Source organism: Diachasmimorpha longicaudata, chromosome 1, assembly GCF_034640455.1.
Source record: "Diachasmimorpha longicaudata isolate KC_UGA_2023 chromosome 1, iyDiaLong2, whole genome shotgun sequence".
Classification (NCBI taxonomy): domain Eukaryota; kingdom Metazoa; phylum Arthropoda; class Insecta; order Hymenoptera; family Braconidae; genus Diachasmimorpha; species Diachasmimorpha longicaudata.
Window position 1 is genome coordinate 14,183,016 of NC_087225.1, and position 27,461 is coordinate 14,210,476.

General features: G+C 39.1%; 4 protein-coding genes across 14 annotated transcripts in view; 2 read left to right on the forward strand and 2 right to left on the reverse strand.

The window, feature by feature from the left end:
• The window catches only part of LOC135161049 (tetraspanin-17), a 68,110-nt gene extending 48,526 nt beyond the window's left edge, over nt 1–19,584 (reverse strand). For all 6 annotated transcript variants that reach the window (XM_064118340.1, XM_064118319.1, XM_064118337.1 and 3 more), the window contains exon 1: nt 19,443–19,584. In XM_064118340.1, the coding sequence (XP_063974410.1) occupies nt 19,443–19,529 (87 nt within the window). In that variant the 5' untranslated portion in view covers nt 19,530–19,584. The remainder of the gene's footprint in view (nt 1–19,442) is intronic.
• Nucleotides 19,585–19,934: 350 nt separating this feature from the next.
• LOC135161118 (uncharacterized) lies at nt 19,935–21,878 on the forward strand. Its single transcript, XM_064118415.1, has 2 exons — nt 19,935–21,305; nt 21,397–21,878. The coding sequence occupies exon 1, from the start codon at nt 19,935–19,937 to the stop codon at nt 20,451–20,453; it is 519 nt and encodes a 172-aa protein (XP_063974485.1). The 3' UTR covers nt 20,454–21,305; nt 21,397–21,878.
• Nucleotides 21,879–22,012: 134 nt separating this feature from the next.
• Nucleotides 22,013–22,992, forward strand: LOC135161125 (small ribosomal subunit protein uS3m). The gene is made up of 3 exons (XM_064118427.1): nt 22,013–22,173; nt 22,297–22,480; nt 22,650–22,992. Exons 1-3 carry the CDS (start codon nt 22,153–22,155, stop codon nt 22,937–22,939), a joined length of 495 nt encoding a protein of 164 aa, XP_063974497.1. The 5' UTR covers nt 22,013–22,152; the 3' UTR covers nt 22,940–22,992.
• A 35-nt stretch (nt 22,993–23,027) lies between these two features.
• Twin (twin) overlaps nt 23,028–27,461 on the reverse strand; it is a 339,039-nt gene continuing 334,605 nt past the window's right edge. For 2 of the 6 annotated variants that reach the window (XM_064118139.1, XM_064118131.1), the window contains exons 9-11: nt 27,246–27,423; nt 27,020–27,159; nt 23,029–26,897 (exon numbers count right to left, since the gene is read on the reverse strand). In XM_064118139.1, the coding sequence (XP_063974209.1) occupies nt 26,821–26,897; nt 27,020–27,159; nt 27,246–27,423 (395 nt within the window). In that variant the 3' untranslated portion in view covers nt 23,029–26,820. Of the gene's footprint in view, nt 26,898–27,019; nt 27,160–27,245; nt 27,424–27,461 lie in introns of all 6 variants that reach the window. The other 4 variants (XM_064118166.1, XM_064118175.1, XM_064118156.1 and 1 more) reach the window with 3 other exon arrangements.

Sequence of the window (27,461 nt, forward strand, 5' to 3'; positions counted from 1 at the left end):
GTGTCCCTGACATGCTGACACATTACCGTTACATTATATTACTTGTCAAAATATCATTTGTAGAGAAAATATAATATTTACAAATATTGCGGTAAAATAGTTATCACAATCATCATCGGATCAAATGTCACCTATTGCAATAGTGGATTATTGCTTTCAATTTGGTCGATTAGGTCGATACGGTATTAGCTTACCGCAACTCCAACACAGCCCAGCATCTCAAGACAACTGTAATTAACGTGCACTCACCTGAAAGCATAAAAAGAGGAGGAGAATTATCATCACGTGGATATTAGTTAAAGCAATATGATTCGAAGAGGGAGATTGAAACCCATTGCGCAATATTACTCTCCCGTCTCGACGTCTGAGGTAAGGAGGAGAGAGTTGCACTTTCTCCGTTGAGACTACAGCCAGTGTTGATAATATCACTGGGCAACTAGAACAAGTTTGAAAGGGATATATGCAGAATCATGGAGTTCTCGCAGAATGCTGCACCGAGCGGTGCCTGAGACCTCAATGCGACTGCAAGGAATGTGATTTTTAAAATATGATAAAATTTAAGGGGCATTTGGCTTTACGATCCGACGATTTGGTTTCCTGGGTTTTGTCAGTGATGCTGTGAGAGACTTGAGGAGACAATATTCTCGAGAGGTTTCGGTCAATGAACGGGGATTGTTCGTCTCATTCTAGGGGGTGACTACGAATTAATTGTAACAAATTATTTTCTTCAGTTTAGTCTCATATTTTTCGTATCTTTGGAAGCAAATCCCGATTTTTATCTCGATTCGGTCCGCACCATTTTTCTAATTAACAAAAGGGAGGTATTTTTCATTTAATTTTCTCGGGATTATTTTGAATTTTCTTGGACCTTGTACATAGCGTAAGCGAATCTGATTTTTGTAATTTTATTGTGATTATTTTTCCCACCCAAATTTCAGCCAATAGAATTGCACCATTTGTTGATATTTTGTATAGCCTACCTCGAATATCAGCGATAATTTTTTGAATATTTTGGTAAACAAACGACACTTAACCAAATAAACCCCTTTTCATGTCATGGCACAATTCTCTTGGCCGAAATTTGGATAGGAAAAATAATCCCCTGAATACCACTCGAGCTTCAAAATTATAGAATATTTCCCTCTAGGTTCCCTGCATACAAATGAAGTCGTCAAGTTTTTCAGGAAAAATCACTCGTGCTTCGCACTCGTGATTTTTTAGCCTGAAAAACTTGACTCCTTCATTTGTTTGCAACGAATCTATCGGGAAATATTCGATAATTTTGAACCACTTGTGGTATTATATGTGAATATTTCTCGGTGTGTAGGAGAGAAATCGAGACTGTGACGAGGCAGTCTCTCGGTTTCCCTCGCTTTTTTATTGGCGATCGGTGCTGGTTAGGGGGATGGAATGGGAGAGAGGGTCAATGAATTTTCGGGGCCATTCACCGATGGGTCATCTGTACCGGTGGACGATTGTTAGCCGGGTTGGACGCGCGTGAAACCAGATTCGTATACACGAACGCGACCACAACGAAGGGGTATTACGGAGTCACGGGTCAGTGTCTCCCGTCAAGGTCTTTTCACTTCAACATCCTCCATGCCAGTGAGGCGATACTAAGCCTCTCAATATACCTCCACTATGTAACATTAAACTTTGACGTTGAAGAATTTGCGTCTTATCGGGCTTTCCAAAGGGGACGATGAATATGCAAATTACGAAAAAACTTTGTAAAATTGTAATAAATGTCAAATCTATTTCTCATTAAATTCTGAGCATGACCAGGTGACACTGGGGCACAGTAGAACCTTTTTACATCTTTGTTTTTCCAATGAGACAAATTAGTCCAGTGTTTATTTCGTTGCAATGCCCATTAAGGGATCGTGTAAGTACGAAAAAAAAGTTTTCAGCGCAAAAAAGTTTTGATTGAAAATGTGTAGAATTCATGGATATTCACATTTAGGGAATATACTTTCATAGAAAATCCGCGGCATGTTGACACATTTTTTAATTAGTTATTTTTCATCCACAAGTGAACCCTCTATTTTTTATGGCATGAAATGATGTTAGTCTCGCTTGGCTCGCGTTTGATGTTAAAATTGGCACAATATTTGCTGGACTCCGCGGAATTCCGAACCATCCCTGACCTCATTCAAACTTCCTATTCCAAACACAACTTTCACAGCTTTCAGCAAAAAACACGAAAATTCCAGGAATTTCGATATTTTACGTATCAAATACCCCTCGTTCGTTCGGTATTCAATATAAATTTCCGGGCGACTGAAATAAACGTGACTGACGATCCACTTCCGTTTGTTTCATTCCACCATGCCATAAACTAAATGAATGGCGGAGATACGTGGATAAAAAAAAAGCCTGGAAAAAAGTACAAGGGGGTAGGGGGCTTAGCCGACAACTTTGAATGTTTTTTTAAACGAGTGTATCGGCCATCAAATCTGCAACGTGGATACTTTCTATTTGTTAACAAAATCAACGTCACATTCGAGTTTGAATTGAAATGGATAAAAAGAGAGCACAACGGACGAGTGATCTGGCCCGGGGTCCAGTGCCGGTTGAGATTGCGTGACCGATGAACGAGAATGTTGGTGGGGAGCTGTTATTTTCCCCCCCCCCCTGAATGTAACAAAGAGCCTACGTTTGTTGTCACAAAAAAAAATGTGAGCAGTTGAAAATGCAATGTATAAAATTGAACTGTCATATCGTGAATGGTAAAAAAAATTTCACAGTTGTAAATATGATATCCATTGAATGAATTGTTCAAAATTTTTGCCTGAATTTTTTCGACATTTGAGCATCAAAAATCACTCCAGAATTATTACTATTATTATTTCGAATTATTCTGCACCACTTTTCTCTTAAATTCAACGGAAAAGTGGAGAACTCTGCATGGAGGGAAATATTCAGTGAAAATTACGGGATTTGCGAGGAAAACTCCGTGATTTTAAGAGGAAATTACTGGATAGTTGAATAAAATGCCTCAGAAGAGATGCGTTTTTTTTATTGGATATTTCACATCGTGCAGCATGTCAACAGGAGCAAACATTATTATCGACCCCTGCAACAAAAGTCCCGGATTCTCGTTGCCTGAATAAAAAAAAATTTTTAAATGGACAATACAAAATACAATGTGTGACATTGAAGTGTCACAGCGTAACCGGTAAAAAACTGCACCTCATACCAACCGATATAACTCACATCGAATATTGCGCGCATGTATACGTGGCAGAGTTATGAATAAAAAATACGTATGAATTTCTATTCAACCGATCTAGCATCTCCACTTCACGCCCTATATTCCAGCCATGCAGATATAATATAGACGCAACGAGGAGAGACGGAAATGCCGAAAAAAAAAAAATGTTGCCCGGTAGGTGGATGGGTGGGACCAGGGGAGGGAAACAGTAGAGTAAGTAGTGACGTCGCTGCACCAATGCTGAAACATAAAAGAACCACAACACCGAAACCCCATCGCGTGTTGTATCACTATTATTTATTTCTTTTCCCAACGCCACAGCACACACCACAGAGTCTTCGTACTCGGTTTATACTTTTTACAATTGCACTCAACAAAAGGAGATAGAGAAGAATGTGATTTAGGGAATAGTTGTCGGTGAAAAAAAAAAACAAAATTTCAAAAACAAAAATCCTCGTGCATCCCGGTTGGCCGATAAGTTTCGACATATGCGCGAGTGATAAATTGCATGAATAACTCGATGACAAAAAAATACCGTGAATAATTCATATCCCATTGAATTGATAATATTTAATGCACGCTTCAGGGTGAACTCGCGTATAAAATTTAACGGAACAATTGTAAGTCAGTACAAGAGGGGGTTACCACCACCCACACTCGACAACGGGGGACTCCTCTTATTTTTCATTCTCCGTCGTTGATAAAAATAAAATCGAACAGACCTAAAAAAAATAAGAGGGTGGAGGGGGATGAAATAAAATAGAAATCGTTGGAAATTCCTGGATTGCCTCGGGGTTACTTTCGACATCGTCCATTACGCAAGAGCGATCGCATTTGGTTCAAGAAACTCTAGCCCCCCCTCGTCCTTCCCCCTGTTCTTTTCCACTACTGTAACAGTTCTCCGAAGGGGGCTCAAGCCAAATTGCAGCTAGCGAGCATCGTTGGACATATCCGAAATCGGAAAAGGAATGTAAAATAGATTCAACGTTTTCCGTTCCTCATTTTACATTTTTTTTTCTTCTCTTCCTCTTTCTGTCTCTAATCTTCTTATTTTTTTAACTCTCCCTGTCCCTTTAGCCCCCCTCCCTCCCCCCGGTAACCCACCATCAAGCCTTTAACCATCGCGCAAGTCAGAGTGATGTGTTTGCGCTGCACCTGCGTACTAAGTCACTCTCATATCGCTTTTGTGACGCTTGGACGCATTTGGGTTAAGGGTAGAGGGTCCTCAACCTTTATCGATCGTAGCCACTACTTGCAGATCTGTCGTCATGCTACTGTGTACTCAGAAAAGATACCTATCCACTCTACCCCTGCCTCCCCCCCCTCCCTCAGCTCACCCCAAACCTCCTGAATCGGCCGCCCAGCATCAACATTGCATGCGCTCATTACGTATATCTGCATGTGGGTAAATCATTAACGAGGGTACAAGCGAACGGGGGAGGGAGATATTGCCGGATATCGTTTACACGAAGGAATGCATCCGCCATTGTTATCCCGCACGGAACAATTTGGTCCTGTGATGCGGCTCACAGTGTGCATTAATTGGTATCAATAACGAGGGGGTGAGCGGTTGGGGGAAATGAAAACGGATACAGACCACTGTGAATTCGGATCGTACTTTCGGTTGTAGATGGTTGTGGGAGTAATTACGGATGCGCCAGAGTTGCGCCGACATTTCGCCGATGTTAGATATTTTGGGGATTTTCACCGGGGATCGATATAATTGGAATGTTTTGGGCAAAGTTACAGTATTTCTTTGTTGAATTTCCCTGAGTAATTGGATGTACGCTAACATTTTTTATTTAACTCTTTTTTGTAGAGTCAAATAAGGGTTTAAAAAAGATGATGAGAAAAATTTTGGTATCGGTTTCATAGCCCGAGATATTTATCAAAAACTGGCTAGAAGTCAACATCTCCTGATTCGAATGAATCGTTGGAACAATTTGCTGGAAATAGCCTTGTCCTATCAGTCTCATCCACTATCCCACCCTAAATATCTTCATTAACTTTCCTCACCGCCGGATGAAATGGTGCATCGTACATATGGCGTTGAGCCAACAATATTCAAGACCTCGTGAGTAAACAAGTTTATTTAGCTGTTACGTAGGAGGGTGACTGGAGCTAATCGTCCAATCGGCAACAAAAACTCCGAGTGATTTCACAGACAGTGGTGAGGGGAGCCGAGCGAAGGGTGGATATCAGTATTGACGTTCACTTTCCGAGTTATTAGCCGAAAAACTTCCCCATGCTCGCACTCTCTGTCAGCATTTTCGGGAATTTCATTGGCTGGTGTTCCCCGCCTCAAAGTGGACTTTTTTTTTTTTATTACGATTGAACGAAAGTGTATTTGTGTGTTGGAGGAGTTGGAGGAGGGTGAGTGTGCTTTGGGTGACTTGAAAGGGGGATAAAAACGATCAGGGGGAAAAGTCGCATTCGACTGAAAGAGGCAAATGCTCGGGAGTCACGATATATAACGCTGAGTTTGACGATTACCTAAGGATTTTCCAGACGGAAATTGAACGTATTTTTTTTCACAGAAGCTCCAGGAAAGGGAGAGAGTTGGTAAAGAACACGTGGATTTCAAAGCGATTTTACGGCGATGAAGAAACTCAGTGGGAAAAGTTTTGAATCTAAGATTTTTGGTAAAATCAAAGTGAGTTGGGAAAATATGAGGCAATGAAAAAATCACTGTTTGCTCTTCGGTTATTTGGGCGGTAAAAGTCTTGGCAGAGACATCGGAAAAAGACGTTGAGATCCCTTTGTATCAGCCAACAAAGTTCAGCGGAGGAGAAATAGAAAAAGAAAAATTTGTGAAAAACTTGACCTGAGGACTTCGATGCTTAAAATTTCTCATACGTCCACTCTAGAGCCTGTAACATCAACGATAAACGATGCGTTCATATCTCAAGAAGTAGCAAGCCACATAAGTGCACTTAGCTCTGTTACGCGTCCAAGTGCATCGCAGCATCCTGACTCATATCTGACCCACTTTATAATGTTTTTGATGCAATAATAAAAGGGGCCAAAGGAAAGGGGATTTTTTTTCCTGTTATAACCTTAGAGGACACTTATCTGGACCATTCCATCTAACATTTTCGTAATGTCGTTTCATATCGGCCACTTGAAATCTCAAGGAGAACAATACCCCGTTTACACCGCCTTCTCAGGAGTAGAAATAAATTTTTAGGCTGGCATGCCCGCTCTGCTGTTGAGTTCTGGTATGCTGATGACTTTCTGCATGTTTAGGTTTAAAGTGGGAAGTTTGGTTGTTCTTACCACACCATCGCCAGCTCGCATTACAGAGTAACGCTGGGGGTAGTGAGTCGAAATAATTGTTTTTCCTTCAGGGGCAAGGAGTGACAGGACTTGGATTTTTTCAGAAAGAAAATTGCCCTCGAACAAAACCCAATTTTGGGGAATGTTTCGATGACAATTGGAAAAAAACGACTTCGTGAGAAGAGGTCCAAAGACAATAATTTTTACACTGACAATTTGAGACAGATATTGATCTAATGTCTGTTTCCAATCCCTCCCGGGTCCCCTGAAAAGCCTGGTCTTCTGCAAAAAATCGACCAACGCTTGCCGAACCGAGAATTTCTCCGTTACCTCTTCCATCCCAAACTAAAGTGAAGTTTTCCAACCTACCTTTTTCCCCCTACACTCCTAACTAATGGTTGTCTCATTCATTAAACCACCGAAAAAAAAGTAAAAATCCCCTTCTATTCACGAAAATATATGGTTACAGTGGCCTCGGGCTACCTGAGGATACCCATGGCCCGCTCTTCTCACCAAGTATCTTGAGACTCTCGCGGGCATTTTCGCAAAGATGAAGAGTAATGTCGACCGTGGTAGAGCAGCCGTGATGAAGAAAGGCGATTCCCGTGCCCTCAGCGTCTAGGTCAAGGAGTAAGTTTCCCGTGAAGCTTAAAAAGAAAATCGCCGGAGAAGAAGAGAACCGTTGAGGAAAAGAGAAAATCACCCAATTGCCATTTTTCAAGTAACCCATACAGTTTCATAAAATTCGCCGGGGGCATTGTCCAATAACCCTTCTCCCCCCATCCACCGCCAGTGGAATTAAAAGAACTCGCTGTAGAGCGACACAAAGAGCCCTCAATGGTTAATGAACCAGTGAAAATATAGTTCCTCGCAATCAGATGGTAACAATTGTGAAATGGACTTCTGCAGAGTTAACAAGGTGTATTATGAGGCATAATACCTTATAGCCAATCAGCCATGGCTAGCCAGTTAGCGTTGACTTCATTTCTTTGGGTACCACGAGGAAATTTCCCGATTAAATTTTTTTTTGGAAAATCTTCCTCTGCAGACAATTTTTGATTTTTTGGTCCTTTCAAAAATATCCAGGTTTGTCTTAGTTCTTGGTTCATTATCTGCGTTGTATTCAGTCTACGAAGAAGATGAGTTATTTTCAAATAGAGTATTTTTTAATTAATTTTTTCCGAGAAACTTCTCCCCGGGACAAAGACGCCCAGAAGCTTTCTTTGTTAAGTCGTGTAAATCGTCCAGCCCTCGACCCAGTGAAAATCAAATGGAACTCTTATGGTGACAGCAGCTGATATTCCATCCCCATAATAACTTCATAAATCCGCTATTCATCTGGATGGGACTGCTAGTGAATTACATGGTTTTTTTTTCTTTCCAACTTCTCCTCCTCTTCACCTGGAGAATCCAATCAACTTTGATAAAAGTCATCTGCGTTGTAATACACTTATCGGCTTTCCACTCAACTTCACCTTCCATCTCTCGAGACAGGTACTCGGGGAATGCATGTCCACTTATTTCGGTAACGAAGGTATTAAGCACTCTGATGTACTCCAGGCTGACATTATTCGCTGGGTAAATACCTCTACTTTATGAATTGTAAACGTTTGTCTTTCCGTTTTTTGCCCTCTTCTCATCGCTTTTTTTTTCAGTCAATACTTAATGCTCTCGAGGGCCTGTCGCGCGGTCCCTCTCGTCCTTCCGCTTTCAAACCTCGTGAGAGCTGAGCCGTGCACCCCCAAAGTCTCCGAGTTTTTTTCTTCCCTAAAGAGACTAATTGAGGGTAGCTCAACCCGGAAAAAAACTTTTTTGGGTGCCAAGGGATTTTTACTTTTTTTGTGTATCAATCATAAACTTCATTCATGAACAATACTGTGCAGTGTAGTGTTGACGCTTTTTGATAAACTTTATTAATGAATACGTCATAAATAATTTGTACCATTCATAACCTTTATTTATGAATAATCCAATGTTGATGATTTTTCCCGCGTAGGAAATTGTTCATTAAAACTTATGGAGCTCACAGTTCATCGCTCAGAAGCTATGAAATCGGGTCAGTAATTTTTCACATGCAAATCAGATGAAAATTATGTTTTTTAATCATTTTTCTTCATGCACCAGTCCGTGTCCCCCTTCTCCCCCTTTTTGCATTTTCGCATAATGTTCAGGGCCGCTGGTCCCGGTCGCACCGAGTACCGATGAATTTTTGAGTTTCCCCAATGAGACTCTCGGCAAAGTTATGAAAAAAAATTCTTGTTTGAAGGTTCAAGAGCAAATGACGGTGGCTTTTTACGATCCTCCTAGAATATTACCGCGACACACGGTGTGTGCGCGCGCCTTTTTTTTACGATTTTGGTACTACAGTTTATACGTTTTTCTAGACCATGAATCCTCTTACTACCAAGGAAGGAGGCTAGTTTCCTGTATAAATAAAATATACTCCTGGCACACATACATATACATTTGTCCAACTTTTTGTTTTCCGCGTGTAATGCCCGTAGTTCATTTCCGCTTTTATGCGCGTCTGGTGTGCGATAGGAATTTTTTTCATCCGCATTAATACCCGTATTTTTGTTATTTTTTTTTTTTCAATTGTCACACGTTGCCCTGTCACGCAGATTCAGATTGAACAGCCACCGGTGAACCTACTCTCCGTGGGATTGAAAACCATACGATGTATAAATTCATTTTAATCTCTTCTCTTCCAATGTTTTTTTTTTTTCGGTTGCAATAGAACTAGCCGGGATAAAAAATAAATCAAAAATGCATGTAGACGTGATTTATACCCTAGTTTGATTGTACAAGGGCGTACAGAGGAATATATAGTTTCAAAGGCTCACACCGGATGAAGCTTAATCCAGTGTGACCTCGGCTATCGAATCTTTTCCACTGGATAAAAAGCAGTTTTCATTTCGCGCCCAACGATAGAACGAGAGGCTCGCTCATACACCGCATATGAGTTTTATACCGAAAGGAAAGGAGGTGGGAGTGGGAGAGAGAGAGAGCATTAAATAACGTGCTTCATGACACTTTCCGGTGGGCGGAAGATAGGGTACAACACGTGCATACTTAATCGCCCGTATGACTCACGGACGCTAGGTAAAGGGTCGACGAACCCTGTCACCCTATTTTTTTTTTTTCATTCTGTTTTTATTTTATTTAGTTTCATGATTTCGAGCGCAACTGGACTGGAAACCACCTGGATGAGTTTACAGGTTTTCGTTCAGGACAGACAGGGCTATGTGATGATGACGGGAGGTAATCAGTTTTCTACAACATGTGAAATACGAGAAAAAGTTTAAAACTCATTCGTGAAAAATAGAAATTGTCATTTTTCATCGGGTCGGAAACACGGAAAGATTGAACTCGGAGTCGGAATTGAGTTGTGTTGGTGTAGCTCTGGGGGTCTTGGATGCGGACAGAGAGGTGTTGATCCAGTGCCGAGGGTCACAGCTCGCCCGAGATTGGGCCGACAATGAAGGGGAATCGGATGTAGTCGTTCTGGGAAGACCCAAAATGAATTTAATTGAATCGAATTGATGATCTTGTGGGTCGGTGTTGACAATACATCAATATTTTTTTTTAAATTAATTTTAGAATCATTTTCAATTGAACAAAGAAATTATAGCCCACAAGAGAATAGGAGTCAAAATGTAATTTTTCTGTTCTCTAATATTCAAGATGCAGATTTTATATATTTTTTAGTTATTGTACATTTGTTCATATATAAGGGGCCAACTGTGCTTATATATATTGTAAAAATCCTGCCCAACCATGGTTAACATTCACCTATCCAGCTAAAAATAGTTCCTGAGAGCTCTCGGCGCATATTACCCTGAAAATTTTGGTATATAACTTTCAATGAGGCGTTGTCCCGGAAAAAGATGAGTACAACAGTGGGAGAGGGAGGTTGGATGGATGGGGTGAGAGTAGTGTTCGCAATTAGGAACGCGCTAAGCGAACTTAATGACCCACTTGGCTATTAAATCCCCCAAGAGTAGGATGTGAAGAGTGGAGGATGAAAAAGCGAACAACTGGAGGATAAATACAGTGAGATAGAATGGAAAAAAGAAGGGAAAATAAATATATTCTCTTTCCCGGAATGACAATGAGACGCTCCGATTCCCCTCAACGATTGTCACGTTTTATTTATCACGGTATAGCTGTACAGTGTATTGCACAGTAGACACCATCCCGCAATTGTCAATCCCACACCCCTACTGGGTGGTTACAAATTTATCTTAATCGATTTTTTAAAATCCTCGTGAATAATTTATTAGACTCAGCATGACACCGGGGTTTTCATCTCTTCTCCTCCCCCCCACCCACTGCGACTCTTTTTTTTTTGTAAACTCCAGGAGGTGAGGAATCGCTGACTAATTGCGCAAGGTGCGATAGTGGTTTCATCATTCATTAGCGAAAACGTTTTTGATGAAGAAAAAGAAAAGATTGATTTCCAACTCTCACGGGTACTTGGCCATTGGAAATTGGAAATGGGGTAGTGGAGAATGGTAACATTTCCTTTCATCGATATTCCATGATACGGACGAGTGCCTTTTAGAGCCGCAGTTTCGACTCGTCCAGTCCAAGTCTCACGGGAATTTTTTTTTTTTTCAGTGCAGTCGAAAATTGAGAGGATTTACGGTGTTCAGCCGCGACTGCGCCACCTCTTCCCCTGGCCCTCTCGCCCTGGAGAATCGTTTTCCGTTTGATAAACGTTATTGCCATGAGATTTTGCTGTTTGCGAAAAATGGGTCAACAAAACTGGGGAAAAAAGGAGGCGAATCGAATGGGAATGCAAAGAAGTCCAAAGAAAAGTGGGAAACATGTTTTTTTTCAATTTTTACCAGGTAATTTTGCCGGGCGCGTCATGGGTACCAGAACACGTCCCTCAATTGCTCGGCAATGAGATACGGGACATCGGAGTGAACCGCACGGAGAGTGTACAAAAGGGAAAAAAGCCAGAGGGGGTTGCATGAAGAAAAAAAAATAACATCCTGACGAGACACTCAACCGAGAGGGGAGAGTAGTGATCCACAAGTGTCACCGAAAAACTTTAAACGAAAAAACCAAGTTCCCGAAACTCCACTCCGTATCCGCGATACGTTTTTTGTCATGTCGTGAGTGACGGTGCGAGATGAAAATCAATTTTTGGTTTATTTATTAGCAATATTCGCGAGGAAATCATACGCCACTTCCAGAAAGGTAGAAAAAAAATCCAGTTGTTCCGGGAAAATTGAGGAAAAATTGCGGTCAATTTTTCTACAGCCTTAGAGTCATCTTTCACCAAATCATCGGGGTAAATGCCGAAGGAATCGAGTGACAGCAAGACTTTTATTTTGAAGACTAATAAACAAAGGAAATATTTGCGTTGATGAAAATCAATTTCTGAATGTTTGCCGAGACAAAACCGTAGACGTCTTCATAATTACTTTCAGGCCTTTCAACCCGTGAATTCTTCATTCGTGAAGTTTTGAGTAACAAGGAGCTCGTAAGAAACTTTCTGAGGTGCTTTTGTTGCTCTGTCAATTCAATATTTACCCACTCAGTTGCTCAGTGAGTGGAAAGCAGAGGAAAAAAAAAATCCTGAAATTCTCTCACCGAAAATGAAGTTTGAGGGTAAATAAAGCGTGAGTTGGTGTAATGTATGGCTGTCAGGCTCGATTCCAGTGAGAAATAATCCCCAATGGTATTTCAGTACACGAAGAAGAATGATTTAACTCTTGTTTTCGATGATGAAGCACTATTCTCGAAGCCATTGTCAACATCTCCCCGGAAAATCAATGGAGAAGACAAAGAAAAGTATTCTCCCTCCACTCGTGAATATTTTTTTCTTCTCCCTCTTCCCCTCACCCTACGTCACGTGATTGCGTCACCCTTAGCACAAGCCCCTGACATTTATTAAACGAATTCAGCGAATTTTGATCAAGCTTCCTCAACCTCTGACATTTGAAATTAATTAAGAAGCCGGTGGTGAAGATGCACTCGTGGTGGATAACTTACATCTGTACATACCACGGTGACATTTTGAATTTGATATCCTCCGCATCCTACTCAACGTGCTTCACGTACAAGACGAAACTTTTCCACCAAAATTCAAAGTTGGATAGGTTGAGGTAGTGTGTATGAGGTACACCAATAACTCAAAACAGTTGGGTTAGTAGGGTCCCCTCGTAACTTTACTCGTGCGTGTGCACGCGAACCATTCCCTCTGCGCTTGATTCTGAAATGGAATTAGTACACACGGCAATATTGCAACTACCTCACAATGCAATGAGGATAATTCAGTTAATTTGTGGTTGTCCGGTACCTGAGACTCGGGGAGAAATGAAAAGCGAGCACCTGTCATTTCTCCATTCGCTCCACGACATGATTCACATTTATTTTTTCGACTTATTAATGTTAATGCAGAAGGCGATTTAGTAGCGAAGTGGTACAACGAGATAAGTCACTTTGAATAGCGATCCATTGTCTATGAATATCTTGAAATCTAAGAGAATTGATTGGACTAGGAGATAAGGAAACTTATCGCAGTTTACCACATCATTAGTGAATTAATTTTCAGGGAGAGGGGGAAATAAGTGATGTGGCATTCTTTGGGTAATTTTTACTTTAATGGGAGCCTTGGGGTTGGCTTAAACGGATGTCTATTGCCTGCAGTGCGTTACAAGGACAGGGAACTGTTACGGCGCCATTCGGAAGCTTACAGCCAATGAAATTGGTTGAAATAAAAAAAGTCAAGGTAAAAGAGAAAAAATGCAAAACCTAACGGTCACATGGATTCTGTTTAATAGGTGCAAATCTCCACTGGTTCTAGCACCGAAATGTCAATTACGCAGGAACGTCCACTCAACAGAATTGAATTTACCCTCGAATTTCTATCCTATTAATCACACATCAAAATTAGTGAAGTTATTTCTGTTCCACGTTATACCTCACTCCAGATTCATTGGCAACTGAACTTGGGGTTATATACTCCTGATTAATAATACCAACCGGGGAAACGTTCAATTAAACAAGGCACGCAGCCGGAGAGAGCATGGAGACCTCTCGCTGTGAAGTACGGCGCTCGATGAGTAAACCGCAATGCAAAATAAACCGATCACGAAATGAATTTCCGTCGAGGGCTCTATACAGGCACGAGGCCGTTCATACAGCTTCGGTTCGGATCAATCAACAAAAAAAAAAATGTGACGAAGAAAAATGGAAAAAATAGTATACATGCGCGCACACAAAATAGAGAATGATTAATTTTCAGCTTGGCATCACATCCAATCAATTTTCACAGGATGGAAAATAGAAGTGAGAATAAAAAGAAAAAACAGTGAGCGAAGCTGCTTTTTATTCAAAGAAAATTCCATCAGGTTCAACTAGCCCCAGTTGGCTGAAAGAAATCCAGCCATTGAGTGGAGAGCCAAGGTTGTGCCGACGTTAGGAATTGAAATGTGGAAGTCAGAAAACCCATTCACTTTTGTATGTTCCAATGATAAAATTTTCGCGGCCAAGATGATAGAACGGGTGAACATTGCGTACCGATGGTCGCATGTGGACACAACACTGGGGTAAGCTTGGCTACAGAAAATATCTCCAGCTGCCGAGAAACCTGAAAATATTTCCACGCAATTGAAATTTAATTTCCACTGATTCATATATTTCCCCGTGATATGGAAAAAAGAAATGAAAATAGAATCGTAGGCGTAACCCATTCGTGAGTCCACGGCACCAATCAAATCTGTCGCAAGACCGCGCCTGCCATCGACCCGCGCGGCAATAGCCCATTGGTGCAAGTGAAAGAGAAAATACGTACAAACACAGTTGCACTCCAACAAGACTGAACAATAGACCCCCAATAGTATATACAGAATGTAACCCACTACCCGTCAGGGTATACAAACTTGTAGTAACGTGGACAACGTTAGTTTATGATTCCATTATACCTAGCCAGGACATTCGAATTCTCTGATACATACGTTCAACATTTCCATCCAACTAGCCATGTTGAAGCGATGAAAACCAATCACCCGAGAAGCCCAACTGCATCATTCGGAGCTCATCCTGAAATTTCCAGTTTGTCCCCTGTTGTTTGTACCACTTGAAAATTGACAATAAACTTTTACCCCTCCACGAGTTCCTCCCTTCACACGGAATAATCGATTAGTCAATTGCAAGATCAAGATGTCAGTCGAGATCAGAAGAAGGAATTTTGGTGAATAAAAATACTAAAATCCAAAGTCTCAAAAAAATGTTTGATTCCCTGAGACCGACCAAAGACAGAAGAAACGAAAATCTGATTAATGTCCTAGAGCTCGTGAATCACATCCAACTTCACATTCAGCAGTTCAAGTTTCCCATAAGGAGCCACTGTGGCAGATGAATAGAATCTCCCATACACAGACCCTCGTGCTATCTCATCCATTGTCAATTTCTCCGACTGGCGTATCTGCTCCCTGTACGACTATCACGCAGGTTTATTTAGTATCAAAAGCCGTCTGCGACGCTTGAAATGTCATGAAAAGTCGATGCTGTAGGTGCTTTCAAAGACGATGAAGATATAGATGCATCAAAGGAATACACCGGTATCAAGAGTCCTGAATGAGGGACCTTTGAGCTAAATTTACGTTCAATGCGAGTTAATAGCGTTTTCATAACTCACTCACCTACACCCAATCCAATTACTGCCAAGTTTTCATTGTATCTGTGACTTATATATTTCCAATATCGAAGTACGGTGAATATGGTACAGATAAAGTTTCATGATGTCTTCATTACTGACACGATACACAAGTGAAGTGAGTGATGTTAGTTTAATGTCTCCATGATGATAAAGAGGATATGCATTGTTGAGTGACACTAGGGAAAACTTTCGCATCTACTTTAGCCTGTTTCAACTTTAACTTGGTATATAATACATGCATGTAATTCGATTAAAGTCAGATGGGCCCGACGAGACGTCAACCACCGGTTGGAACGAACAAAGGGATAACAAGGGAAATTTCTGGATAAAAAGAAAAAAAAAGTCAAACACGATAATAAAAGAGAAGGGGAAGAGGGTAATAAAATGGAATGATATGAATTGAAAGTGAGTTGCTGCTGTTCGTGTCGCTCAAGGTAATGAAATGTGACGGTGAAACACAAGTGTGAGGAAATATTTACCTGGGGTTACTGCCTCGTAAAAACGTCAACAGTAAAAAAAAATATAATTTTTTTTTTATCGGAAACGACGTAAACTTTGAAATCTTCAATATCTTCGATATTGTTGGCAAGCGGAGGGAAAAGGGAGGGAGTTGATGGGGAAAAAATAAAAGCCAAAGCTTTAACATTGTTCCTCAAACGCCACTGGTGTTGGCTGCTCTTGGTCGAGGTAAAAAATAAATATCCAGCCAGAGGACATGTTCCAATTGTTTCACTTTATTTCTCTTTTTCTCTCCCTTGAAGTGGTTTTTCAGAAGATTGGTATCAAACAAAAACCCTGGTGAGCCAAACGTGGTGGATGCGGGCTGCGATAGAAGTGACGTGGCCTTGGTTTTGTTCATTTTACGTTAACGTTTTTTTTTTTTCTGAACACTTGTCTGAGGTGTATAATCCCGGCAAAGTCAGTGGAAAAACATGGGAAAAGAGGGGAAAAACTTTGACGTCACAGAGGCCAATCGCCAATGAGACAAAGAGCGGAAGAAATAAGGCCAATATTGGTCCTTGAGAGATTGGATTGTGATGAGCTCTGAGAGTTGAATTTTTAATAAGTGAAAATATAATGATGAGTTATAATTCTGCGGGGGCCCTCATGGGAGAGACGAAAATCATTTCCACTTTTCTGTCTTCTCTCTTGGATACGATTATACTGAGTGGGATTTTTTCCGTTGTAATCCAGCAAGTACACAGCCATACACCTGGGAATAAACCCGGACCTTAACGGTTGTTTCGCTGAGTGAGAGAGGAGTGAAAAAAAAAACGAATCCAGACAGTGAAAAACTGAGAGAAGGAAGCGAGGACGAACGAAATTCAAAGTCACACGAAGGCGGAATGTAATGAGCACTGTTTCTTTGTAGTCTGTATATGGCTGGGAGCGGAGTGTAGGCGGGACGAAAGAAAGTTATGACCCCTCAAGGTCTTTATCCCCCGAATAATTCCCATCTCACCTATTCTCTGAACGTGTGAAAGGTCTCTGTCAGATGCCTCGCAGTTTTCGCGCTCATTCCAAGTAGGAGGCAGAGTTATTTAACGTGCCGACAGTCGCCCAGTATTGGGCCGACACTTGCGGATTGATGCCTATTTCGACTGATATTAAAAGTGTTGAAAGTAAACCCATATTGCCGACCATCGGCAAGCCGCTGGCCCACTGTTGGCTCCTCACCCATGACTTATTCTCAACTCAACTTTATCAAAATCTCCGATTAATCGATCGAATAAATATTTAATACCGGAACCGATATCCTCAAGCATGTAACATTGCTTATTCGAATCATGAAGACAAATAGCTCGTTGAAGTCCTCGCGCCTTTGATTCTCCCCAAGTTGTATTGGTCGAACTAGTGGAGGTTTAACCGGTAGAATGGTAAAAACCGGTTTTCAGCGAGAGCCACTCGACGGGGCAAGTTTTATAATAAGATTCCTCAAACCCCTCTCGACGCAGCCAACAATTGCTCCAAGGAAAAAGGCAACGCGTGAGAGGGAGTAGGAAGGATACCCCATTCCTCTTATCGGACATAACAGGGACAGTAAAAAGTGCCGATGTATATCCCTAAAGGTGTTCATGTATTGGTGCGGAAGGGACTACACTCGAGCAAAGGGGGCAATACACTGACGTTTTCATAAAGAACAGTATACTATACACTTGTGTTGCGTGTTACTAACGTAACACGAAACGCGCCTTCACGCGATTCTGCATTCTCCCTAGAAGGCCTTTTTGCATTATTGGATGTGAATATTTGTAAAACTCAACGATAAAAGCGAATGCAAAGGATGGAATGGATGGAGATATCAAAAGCACTTGATTAATTCCCTGAGATCCTAGAGATTCCCCAAAATAAACCAAAGATACATAATTTTATTGCAAATGGGAAAAACTGGACCATTTTATCAGTGGTGAGCAAGTGGTATATTTTCAGTGAACACTCCCCACATTTCAATTGATAAATTGTGAAATGTTTTAACTCTGACCATTTATTTATGTAATCAAACAGCGCATTATTGCATGTTTATAAATTCATGCTATTCGGTGGTTAAATAATGATGAGTTGTGTGTTTTCATTGCGGAAAGTCTTTGTAGGGCGACCAAAAAAGTTTATACAAAAATTCGAAAAAAAAAAACATGAACCGTAAAATCAGGGTTTTTCACCTCCCATTTTACGCAGAATTATTTTTTTTTCCGGCCTCCGCTGTCTCTAATTACTTGATTTTTTAATTTTATTCCCGTAGATGGGACAACAACCTCAATAAAGTAGCCAAGATAGCGCAAAGAGAAAAAAAGCTTTTATATATCTATTCATGATATGTTTTTGCCATTACGTTCCCCAGCTAACATGGCATTTTTGAGTTACTCAGTCTCCCCCGTCGCCTCGCGAGGGACTTAATGTACGCAAAAACCGAGTCACGCCAGTGGAATAATTGTCGCCGAGGGAGTATGCTAATTTATACGATGTTAGAAGCACGAGTGGGACTCACTTGCATGTATCCCCATCCCCTGGTGCCGAACAACCGAAAAAAAAAAAATCAAAAGCGCCGGAGCCAATGAAGGGCTAATGAAATGAAGAAGAACGAGCCATCAGTGAATTTAAATTTTCAAAAATATTTGCATTATTTAACAGTGTTGAGAGCCCCCCAAAAAATATAATTAAATGTTTATGCATATTCACTGTCTGCCCAGCCTGCAGCAATAACCAGACCGTGACGTACACACCACATGCACAGCAATTGGAGCAGGGGGAAATGTACCATAAGGGATACCTGTACATTGATGCTATGTACTTCCCTCTCAACCCAACGCAGAGTTATAAAACTTTTTTACAGTCTCACTTTTTTCTCTCTCTACAACACACCTCCGTCCCCTCCTCAATCCGCCATAAACACTGGTACGTTGCCACATAAAAGGTGATATTATTTTTGTTTTTATTTTATAAACTCCCCACCGAGTATACATATTGAGAATAAAATCGCCACATCAGTGGCCCAGACGAAACTTCATAATGCACGATACCCAAGGGTAGTCGTTGTGAGCGAAATTTCCTTTGCCACCCCCTGAATGTACGTCACATAAATAAAAAAACAATCGTCCTAAAATTTCAAGACTCCATTCCGATTTTAAAACACTCACTGGACTCGTTTTTCTCCTATACGAGTATGACAGCTTTTTACAAGAAATATACTTTTTTTTATCACTATCGATGGACTAAAAATTCTGTCACTTGGGGAGAATGTAGGGTATAGATAGCGCATTCGAGCGAAAAAGTTTTTTTTTCAGTTACCCTATACGATTCCTGGGTCATGGTTGCATGACAAGTGATGAAAATCGACTTTCCAATCTGTCCTCATGAAAAAGGGATTTCTGTCGACGTAAAATCACATAAGTGACAGTCCCAGGATTTTCCAATAATCTCATATGATCTCGTTGCTTTCTCAGGATTTTTATTCATTTATCATGCCATTCACATTGTTCAAAACCTATCCGGAAGGATTTTATAACAGTTTCTTAACGGATTGTATTTGATATTCGTGCTCATCATTCTTCGCAAATTATGGTACTCTTAAACAATTAGTTTTGATCGAAAAAAATGCTCAATTTAACGTAAAAGCTGTACTGAAAAGACATACTAAAAGAAAATGGAGTGGAGACTAGAAATTTCCGAATTTTTCCTTTTATTTTCTTCGAGTAAATCCAGGGGACAACAATACTCAAATATTTACCTATCTACTCGACTCAAATTACTAGTAAATGAAATTGTTAACTGACTTACCCAGAATAAAACGTTAAATCCAAAGATCACATATTTGAGACAGCAGCTCACTTCACTAGTATCTCTTCTGTATTTCCTAGTTGGCATGATTATGACACATTTGTCCTCAATTTAAAACGAGGAACAATCGCGCCCTTCGACATATATCGCGCACATGTGCACACCGAATGAATTCACAAGAAAGCTCAGTGTACAGACCCACAGAAAATAAAAGCCCTCCCTCTCATAAAACAACAAACCGTTCAACAAAAACAACACCGTGAAAACGTAAACAAACACAGTTATCGATGGCCACTGACTGCGGCAAATCAAAATAAAAAGGAAAATAGACAGATTGAATTTTCACGTTGCGAACATGAGTGAAAAATGACTAAGAATTTTCATGAAATCCAATCGCAATTGGCGATTTATCGATGGATAATTGATATTGTGGTGGATAAACAGAGAGGGGGTGGGCAGTAGTCGTCTTTGGCCGATCAGCTGATCGTTGTAATGGCCGATACAACAATTACGACTACTGCCATTGTCACGTTACGGCGGCACACTGGCTTGCTTCGCGCCGCGATCAACGAGACTGAGCGGGTCAGGCTCCTTCTCCCCCCTCCTCTGTACGTCAACCCTCGGCGCTGCGCGACCTTCTCCCCACCGCGCCGCCCTTCACCCTCTATCGCTCTCCCTCTCTCTGGTCCCCCCCAGCCCCCACATCGCGGACTCCAGTCGCTGGTAGCCTGTCCCTTACCCTCGTTCCCAGCTGCGATGCTGCATCCGTCGTCAATCGCTGTCCTTTTCTACTCGTGTCCTCAACCCCCTGCATCCCACCCCGCGAATTCCCACCGTCATTCGCCCACGCCATCTGCACTCTCCCCCATTTCTCCCATCCCAACAGACACAACTCCTTTGACACGCTCCCGTAGCATCAGCGTGCGACAACCTGCTGCCCTTGCGCGTGCGCTCTTGGGACTAGTCCTCTGGATGGGGAGAATATGCACGCGATTATTTTTGTTTTTGTGAGGAAAATTGTCAAGGGGGTGTGGGAGTGTAAAGTAGTTGTACTGAAATGAGTCATGCGGAAAGAAAGATTCAATAATTGTTGGCAGATAAATCAGTGGAGAATTTTTGTTCCAGACCAACATTAAAATGTATTTTTGAGAGAGGGGCTTCTATTTTGGAAATTTCAATTTCATTACACTTTGGCTTTTCTTTTCAATTTCCAGATGTATGCAATGTCTCTTAAATGAGCTTGAAATATTTCATATAGAATTCAATCTGTAGAAAAATCTCTTCTTATAGGACTTCCTTTTATTTTTAATTTTTTACAAATTGCAGATTTATTTGCGTATAATGATCTACAGTCATCTTAAATAATTTTAAATAATTAATAGCATTCAGAGATAGATGTGGAACACGTGGGAATAATGAGTTGAGGAACGACGCCCCTGAAACCTTAAATTCCAAAGATATTCAAGATTTATTTTTTATTTCACGGAATTCGGAAATTGCATTCACTTCGTTTCAGAATTTCATGATAGTCAGGATTCCGTGAACTGCTTTCCCCTGATAAAAAATCCTATCCTCTTTGACATACAACATGAATGAATGATGTCATTGAATGTCCGATAGATTTCAATCAATTTCATCCCGCGATATTAAATGGAAATGGAGATATAAATTTTTCTCGTTGACTCTGATTTTCAGGTTCACAATGCGTGGAGGGATCGAATGGCCCGTAGGTCGCGGGTATGGTATATTTCAAACTGGAGTTACGGTGAAAAATTATTATGGGACATAGAAAGCAATGTGAATGTATGCAAAGGATAATCCGGGGCATAAACTGTGCGTCGAATCAACTCGGGGTAGGATGCGGTATGTGGAAATGAAAAAATTGTCAATTTCCTCGGGAATTATGAAAGAATGTTTCAATTCACTGATCAAATTTTTTTCCACTTTTATAAAGTTTCTGCGAAGACGACAGGTGGAAGCGTTGAGAAATACGGATGCGTTAGGCAATTATTCAATCCGCATTTTTCAACGGTTTATGATTCCCGACGAAATATGCCGCATTGTCTGGGGTTCGGATCTTCACGTGAGGCTGATCACCAAGGTCGGGGGAAATGTAATTGTAGGGAGAGCTGAAGTGGGTCAAAGTTATGTGCGTTTGAGGTTCAATACAAGACAATAGCCCGCAACGGGATTTTTGAGGGATTCGTTTCCGTCAAAGGACGAGATTTATGAGTATTGCGTAAATTTACATTTTGTTGTTATGCTATTAATGAACGGGAATATTTAGAAAGCTCAGAATATGAGTTTTTCAATTTTTCCTAGGAGTGAGTAAATTTTTTGTCTCCATTTTTCTCAATTGAAATCTATAAATATAATTTTTCAACGAGTTGAGTATAAGAATTCTTATGAATTCTATTTATTTCGCGACTTGTGATAATTAGGCGGAGATATCTGTTCAGCAATGAGTAAAATAATCATCTGAACATAAAGTTACACTTCGTAGGAAAATATTAATCACTGCTGATAAGTTATCAACCGAGTTTAGTTGTCTGATCAGACTCTGACCGTATCTACTGATCTAACCTCAAAAACTTTTGGTGTTTCGGAACCACAGAGTTTTTCCTTTCGTCACAAATGGTGAAATAAACAATTAATCACAATATAACCGTGACATCTATTCATATTGACAAAGAAAAGAGTGATAACCAGAATGACTTCTTTGCTGAAGAATGTAAGTTTCTATGATTTTAATACCCTATCATCTTTGTGCTGTATCAACAACAATGATACCTCACGTTGTGACTGAGATTTATTCAAATTATCACAATAAACATGAATAATATACTGTGATTAGGGTCTCCAAACACTGCAATGTCAGTCCTGGCAGAGATGTTTTCACATATCGGCAGTAGCAGCGAAGAATAATCGGTCAGGTCGTCATAGGCCTTCCCTTAAGCATAATAAACCCTTAACTTATGAAATGGCAACTACACCCGAGTATCTGGCGCACAGAAAATCGTGGAATGCGTGGAATACTTGTAAGTTCCTCAATTATTCTAGGATATATTGGCCTTCTATTAATAAATGGACACTTTTCCTTAGAAAAATATAGTGACACATTTTTTCAGAATTTCTTTTTTATATAATACATTAGTTTATGATGGTACTTCATTGCTTGCCGATTAAATCTTTGAATCTCTCCTTTAGCCAATATTAAGGATGGAAACAGACCCTCTGAGACCGCGGTGGAAGACCTTTTTATCCGCCGTTTCATGACTGGCACATGGCATAACATCTTCGTCTCAGAAATAATAATAAAACGACAGCACAATATAATAAGAATTGCTGGTATAATCAAGCAAAATATGGCTCCTACGAAATTTTATTTTCTGATTGGCTACACGCAGGAGCTACTGAGCTACTGGCTCCAGTGTCCTGTGAAGTTGGAGCTCCAGTCAGTAGTTGACAGAGAAGCTGTCATTTATAAGTACATATAAATATGAATAACTCCTGTATATTAAAATGAAATAAACATAGTTGATAATGACAAGAGACGAGTAATTTTTATTCATCACCATTTTTATTAATTATTACACTTGATCATGATGAAAACGCAGCCCATATACATTATTGCATTTTATCTCGCATACGAAAGAAAAATCACAATTTTTTCTTGTTTTTTTTTTCATTTGATACAGTGGACTGATTGGGAAAGATTTAGGTACAATTTTAATGATCTAATTTCAAAGATGATCCAGACAGTGAGAATTTACATTCTACTAGAACACCCTTCTTCGTAATATGCCTTTACAACTCAATTTTATTTATCTCTTCTAGCTTAATACTTTACCAGGTCTCGCAAAGCTACCTATTTGTACTCTTGCACTTGAATTTTGCGAGTATTATTTTCATTTAAATTTATGTATAAATTTCTCGTGATCCATGAAGAGGAAGATTCATTTTCATTTCTACAATTTACTGATAATCACATAAATATCGATGATAAACAAAATATGATACTAGGATTACAAATCATATTTTTTTTTTTCAATTGGTTGGTATCTTTGTTTTTCCTTTTCGGTTGAATACAAACTAGTGTTGTAACGCTATTTCAGACTAAATGCTCTGGCGATCACTACAATGAGAAATTAAAATGCGGAGTCTTATAATTAAATGATTCAAGATTTCGCATTTGCTCAGGAAGGATGCATCTTGTATTGTGAATTAATTCGAATTATTATTTAATGTGGTTTTAGATTTGGAGTATGATGTGGGCCAGGACCGGTCAATTGTTATTTCGTCGTGTATCACTTTGATTTCAGTAAATTGTGTACAAGAAACTTTTGGCTTTGTTCAATTAGTTAGCGCGAGACCTAATTAATCTGATGAAACATGATTTTCTAAGATAATTCTTCCATTTCTCAAATGCATAAACGAGTAAAGTCAATGGTCAGTGGGCGAAATGAAATGCTTCGATTTTCTGTTGAGATGAAATTTCATAGAAAACCCCGGTGAATTCAGTAGAAAACTCCATAAAATTTTTATTTAACTTCTGTTGAATTTCATTTTTAAATATTTTCTTTCTTGTCTTGCGCTGTTTACCCTAGCTATTCTTTAAAAAGGTAACGAAAAAATTTTTAGTGGCGGAATTTCTGTAGAACATATGTTAATAGCATGAGTTGAAGAGAATAGGAATATTTCGATAAAATCGTCCAGAAACTTATGGACAGCTCAATAGAAATCACAAGACATTTTCTATAGAATTCGTTAAGTTATTCTGAAAAAACTGATCAATCTCAAAGTTAAATCGCCTCACTTCATCCCCCAAATTCCTAATTGCAACGTATTAATCTAATTTAATCAGCTACGGTTAATCAATCAATGTGGCAGACATTTTCACCATAATACATGATATATTTTGTTTCATTCCTACAACTCCTTCGTTTCCCATCGATTAATTCTAGTGTCGTGTTCTTAAAAAAGAAAAAAATGCATATCCAGAGAAAATTGGTGCATCGAATTCCCCCCTTCCCTGCTCACCCCCCAGAAAAAACTATATCCAAATTAACTAATTAAATTGATCGTGCTATGAAAATTGATAGCTTGATATTAGTTCGTTACAATTTCCTCAATTTCTGATTACAATTCTCGCAGTCAAGTATACGATACTTGGTGGTTAAATCAAGCGACAATTTTCACCAGAAAAATCATGAAATTAAAATTATCAAATCAATTTATCATCGTTTATATCCTAATATTATCGAATAAGTGATACCAAATTCGAGTGCGTACATGCAATAATCATTATTGTATATTAATTATAAATTCACAGTGAAAAAAAAAACAAAATGTGTAAAGGAATGGGATGTTCGTCAAAATACTCACAAATCGATATTTTTCACTTCCAGATAACTTAAAAATCGTTTGGAGAAACATGACTTCTTCAGTACTCTGTAGTTGCAGTTAGACAATACATGATGCATCTTGTCAAATTAGGCCCGAGATCATTTATTATCTATCGTTATGATATAATCTTAATTGATTGCGTTAAATTCTTAATACAATCGAAAATTCAGTAGTTTAATAAACTAATTGGATTAAAAAATCCAGTGCCGAAACTATGAATAAAATTTTAATTTGTTTCGTCTACTCAATCTATTCAGATACTTTTCATATGTATTTCTCCAAATAGATCGGTTATTTTTCTAAAAATTGCGTATAATTTGATTTACTCATGTAAAAATCAAATCTAAACGAGGGCTGTAGAAAGGATGAAGAATTGGACTTCTTTTTTCACTGAATTGATCAAAAAGAGAAGGAATCTCGAAATCCTTTTTTTGCCTTTCAAAAATGTTTTTCCATTCGTAAAGACTACTGAATTTTCGTTCACTAATGTAAAAAGATATCCTCGACAAACCAACATACCAATACAGAATGCGAGACAGTTTTGTTGAATTAAAACTAGAAAATTACCTATTTATACAACATTCACTACATTTATGCATGACCCGGGGCAGATAATAAATTCACCACTTGTTTACCTCAGTGGTTCCATTATTTTACAAAATTTTCACGATCATACTTTATACAAATTTAGAACCCAGTCAATTTCTAAATACATATGTATAATTCTATTCAATAATTGTTTTAAAATGAAGAAGAAAAATCAAATGCATGATTTAAAAAAATGTAACGTCAATTCAAGGACTCACATTCATACACATTATGTTCAATGACCAATTACTTTCATACAAATTGAATGAACTGACCACTGTATCAACAAGTGGCGAATTATTCACACGTATAGATAATTATTATAGAATAGAAATGCAAACTGATCGGTATACTCATGAAGTGAATGTTTAAACAGAAATAAATGAGAAAAATAAATTTTCTCAATAGATGGATACTACAATTACGTTGAAACATTACAATTACCATACTTACAATTACACTCGTCTACAATATCGTCTATTTCTCTTATTTAACATTATCATTATCAATATACGTGGCCAATAAGAACAGTTTTGTACTTGCATTGAAATTGTATTTTTTTTAAGTCAACTCCAATCACTTCGCACAGCCCAGTATAGCGTGTATGTTATCATTTTTTTTTCATTTTAAATTATTTTCTCTTTTTCTCTTTTTTTCTTGGTTTTTGTTTTGTTTAAAAATACAATTTTTCATGGATGGCAGCATTCTTATCAAAAAAGTTGGCTTTGGAGAATGTTGTAATGACATTTAGGAAGAGGTCAGAGATTTTATTTCATTTTCCTTGCAATGGATTTTCTTTTTTTTTCTCTAGTAGATGCTAAGTTCATTAATAAATATGTGAAATTGTTCCAATTGTTAATCTCAATATCACAGAGGCTTGATCGGAATATTTTCATTTTTTTTTCTTCATATATTTTCATTATTTCATTTTATTCGTTTCATTTATTTCATAGGAAAATAGGTATCTACACGTTAACTTCGTGAATCGTAGATGATATTCCATATTAAGGACTTAAAACTCCATAAAAATGCAATACACTATACATGGGCTAAACGCATTACAACACGACTTCCGTCACCTGGTCAATTATGAATTAATGTGAAATCGTTATCAGGTTTTTCATTAATTTAAACATCTTACGTTTTTTTGTCGTTTTGTGTGCGGTAATATGGAGTATTGAGTCGTTTTTCGCTGTGTAAGTATTCTGCGAGTTTCATTGCCAGAGCCAGAATGTTGTAGAAGGAGTGGTGAAGGGGGGTTTCAGAGATTTTTTTTTTCAATCATTTCCATTCGTTTCCATCTCTTTCATTACAATAAGTCGCTAGTTTTTTTCTTTAATCATTCCCTTATTGCTTATTGTTTGGGCCTAGAACGTAGCGGCTGCTACCTGCGTGAGATCAGACCATTACTAGTCCCCACTATTGGATTCATTTCCAATTCGACTAATAATGGAAAGTGGTCTAGAATGAGAGAAAAAAATTGTTGAGTCAAATTATCATCATTTGGGAAATTTTCATTGTAATTTGGAGGAAATTAAATTGACGGGGATTAAGGGGGTATATTTTATTGTACGTTGGTTTACCTGATGGTATATGTGGATGCGGGCATCCAACTACCTTGTGTTCCCTGAACCAGTCAGCACTGAGTGGACCTAGCAGTCCAAGTGGAACCATACTCTGCTTTGAGTAAAATATGTAGTCAATTATTCCTTTGAAGTCAAAACTGAAAAATAAATATATAAAATATTAAAATTATTTATTATAAAGTGGAACGGGCTGGATTGAGCGATCGTTTAGGATAATTCTTACGTGTAATTCGTATACGGCATGATATCTTCGCTGTAGGCTGAAGCAAGTTTAAAAGAGTGAATAAATTCGTTGGGCTTGTCACATCCGGATATTTTCTGAAGGCAAGATTTATACACCAGTTCTTTGAAGTCACGATGATCAGAAGCTACACGTCCAGATGTTAGAAATTCAATTACACCTGTGGGAAAATAAAAAATTGTTATTAAGACTGCTTCT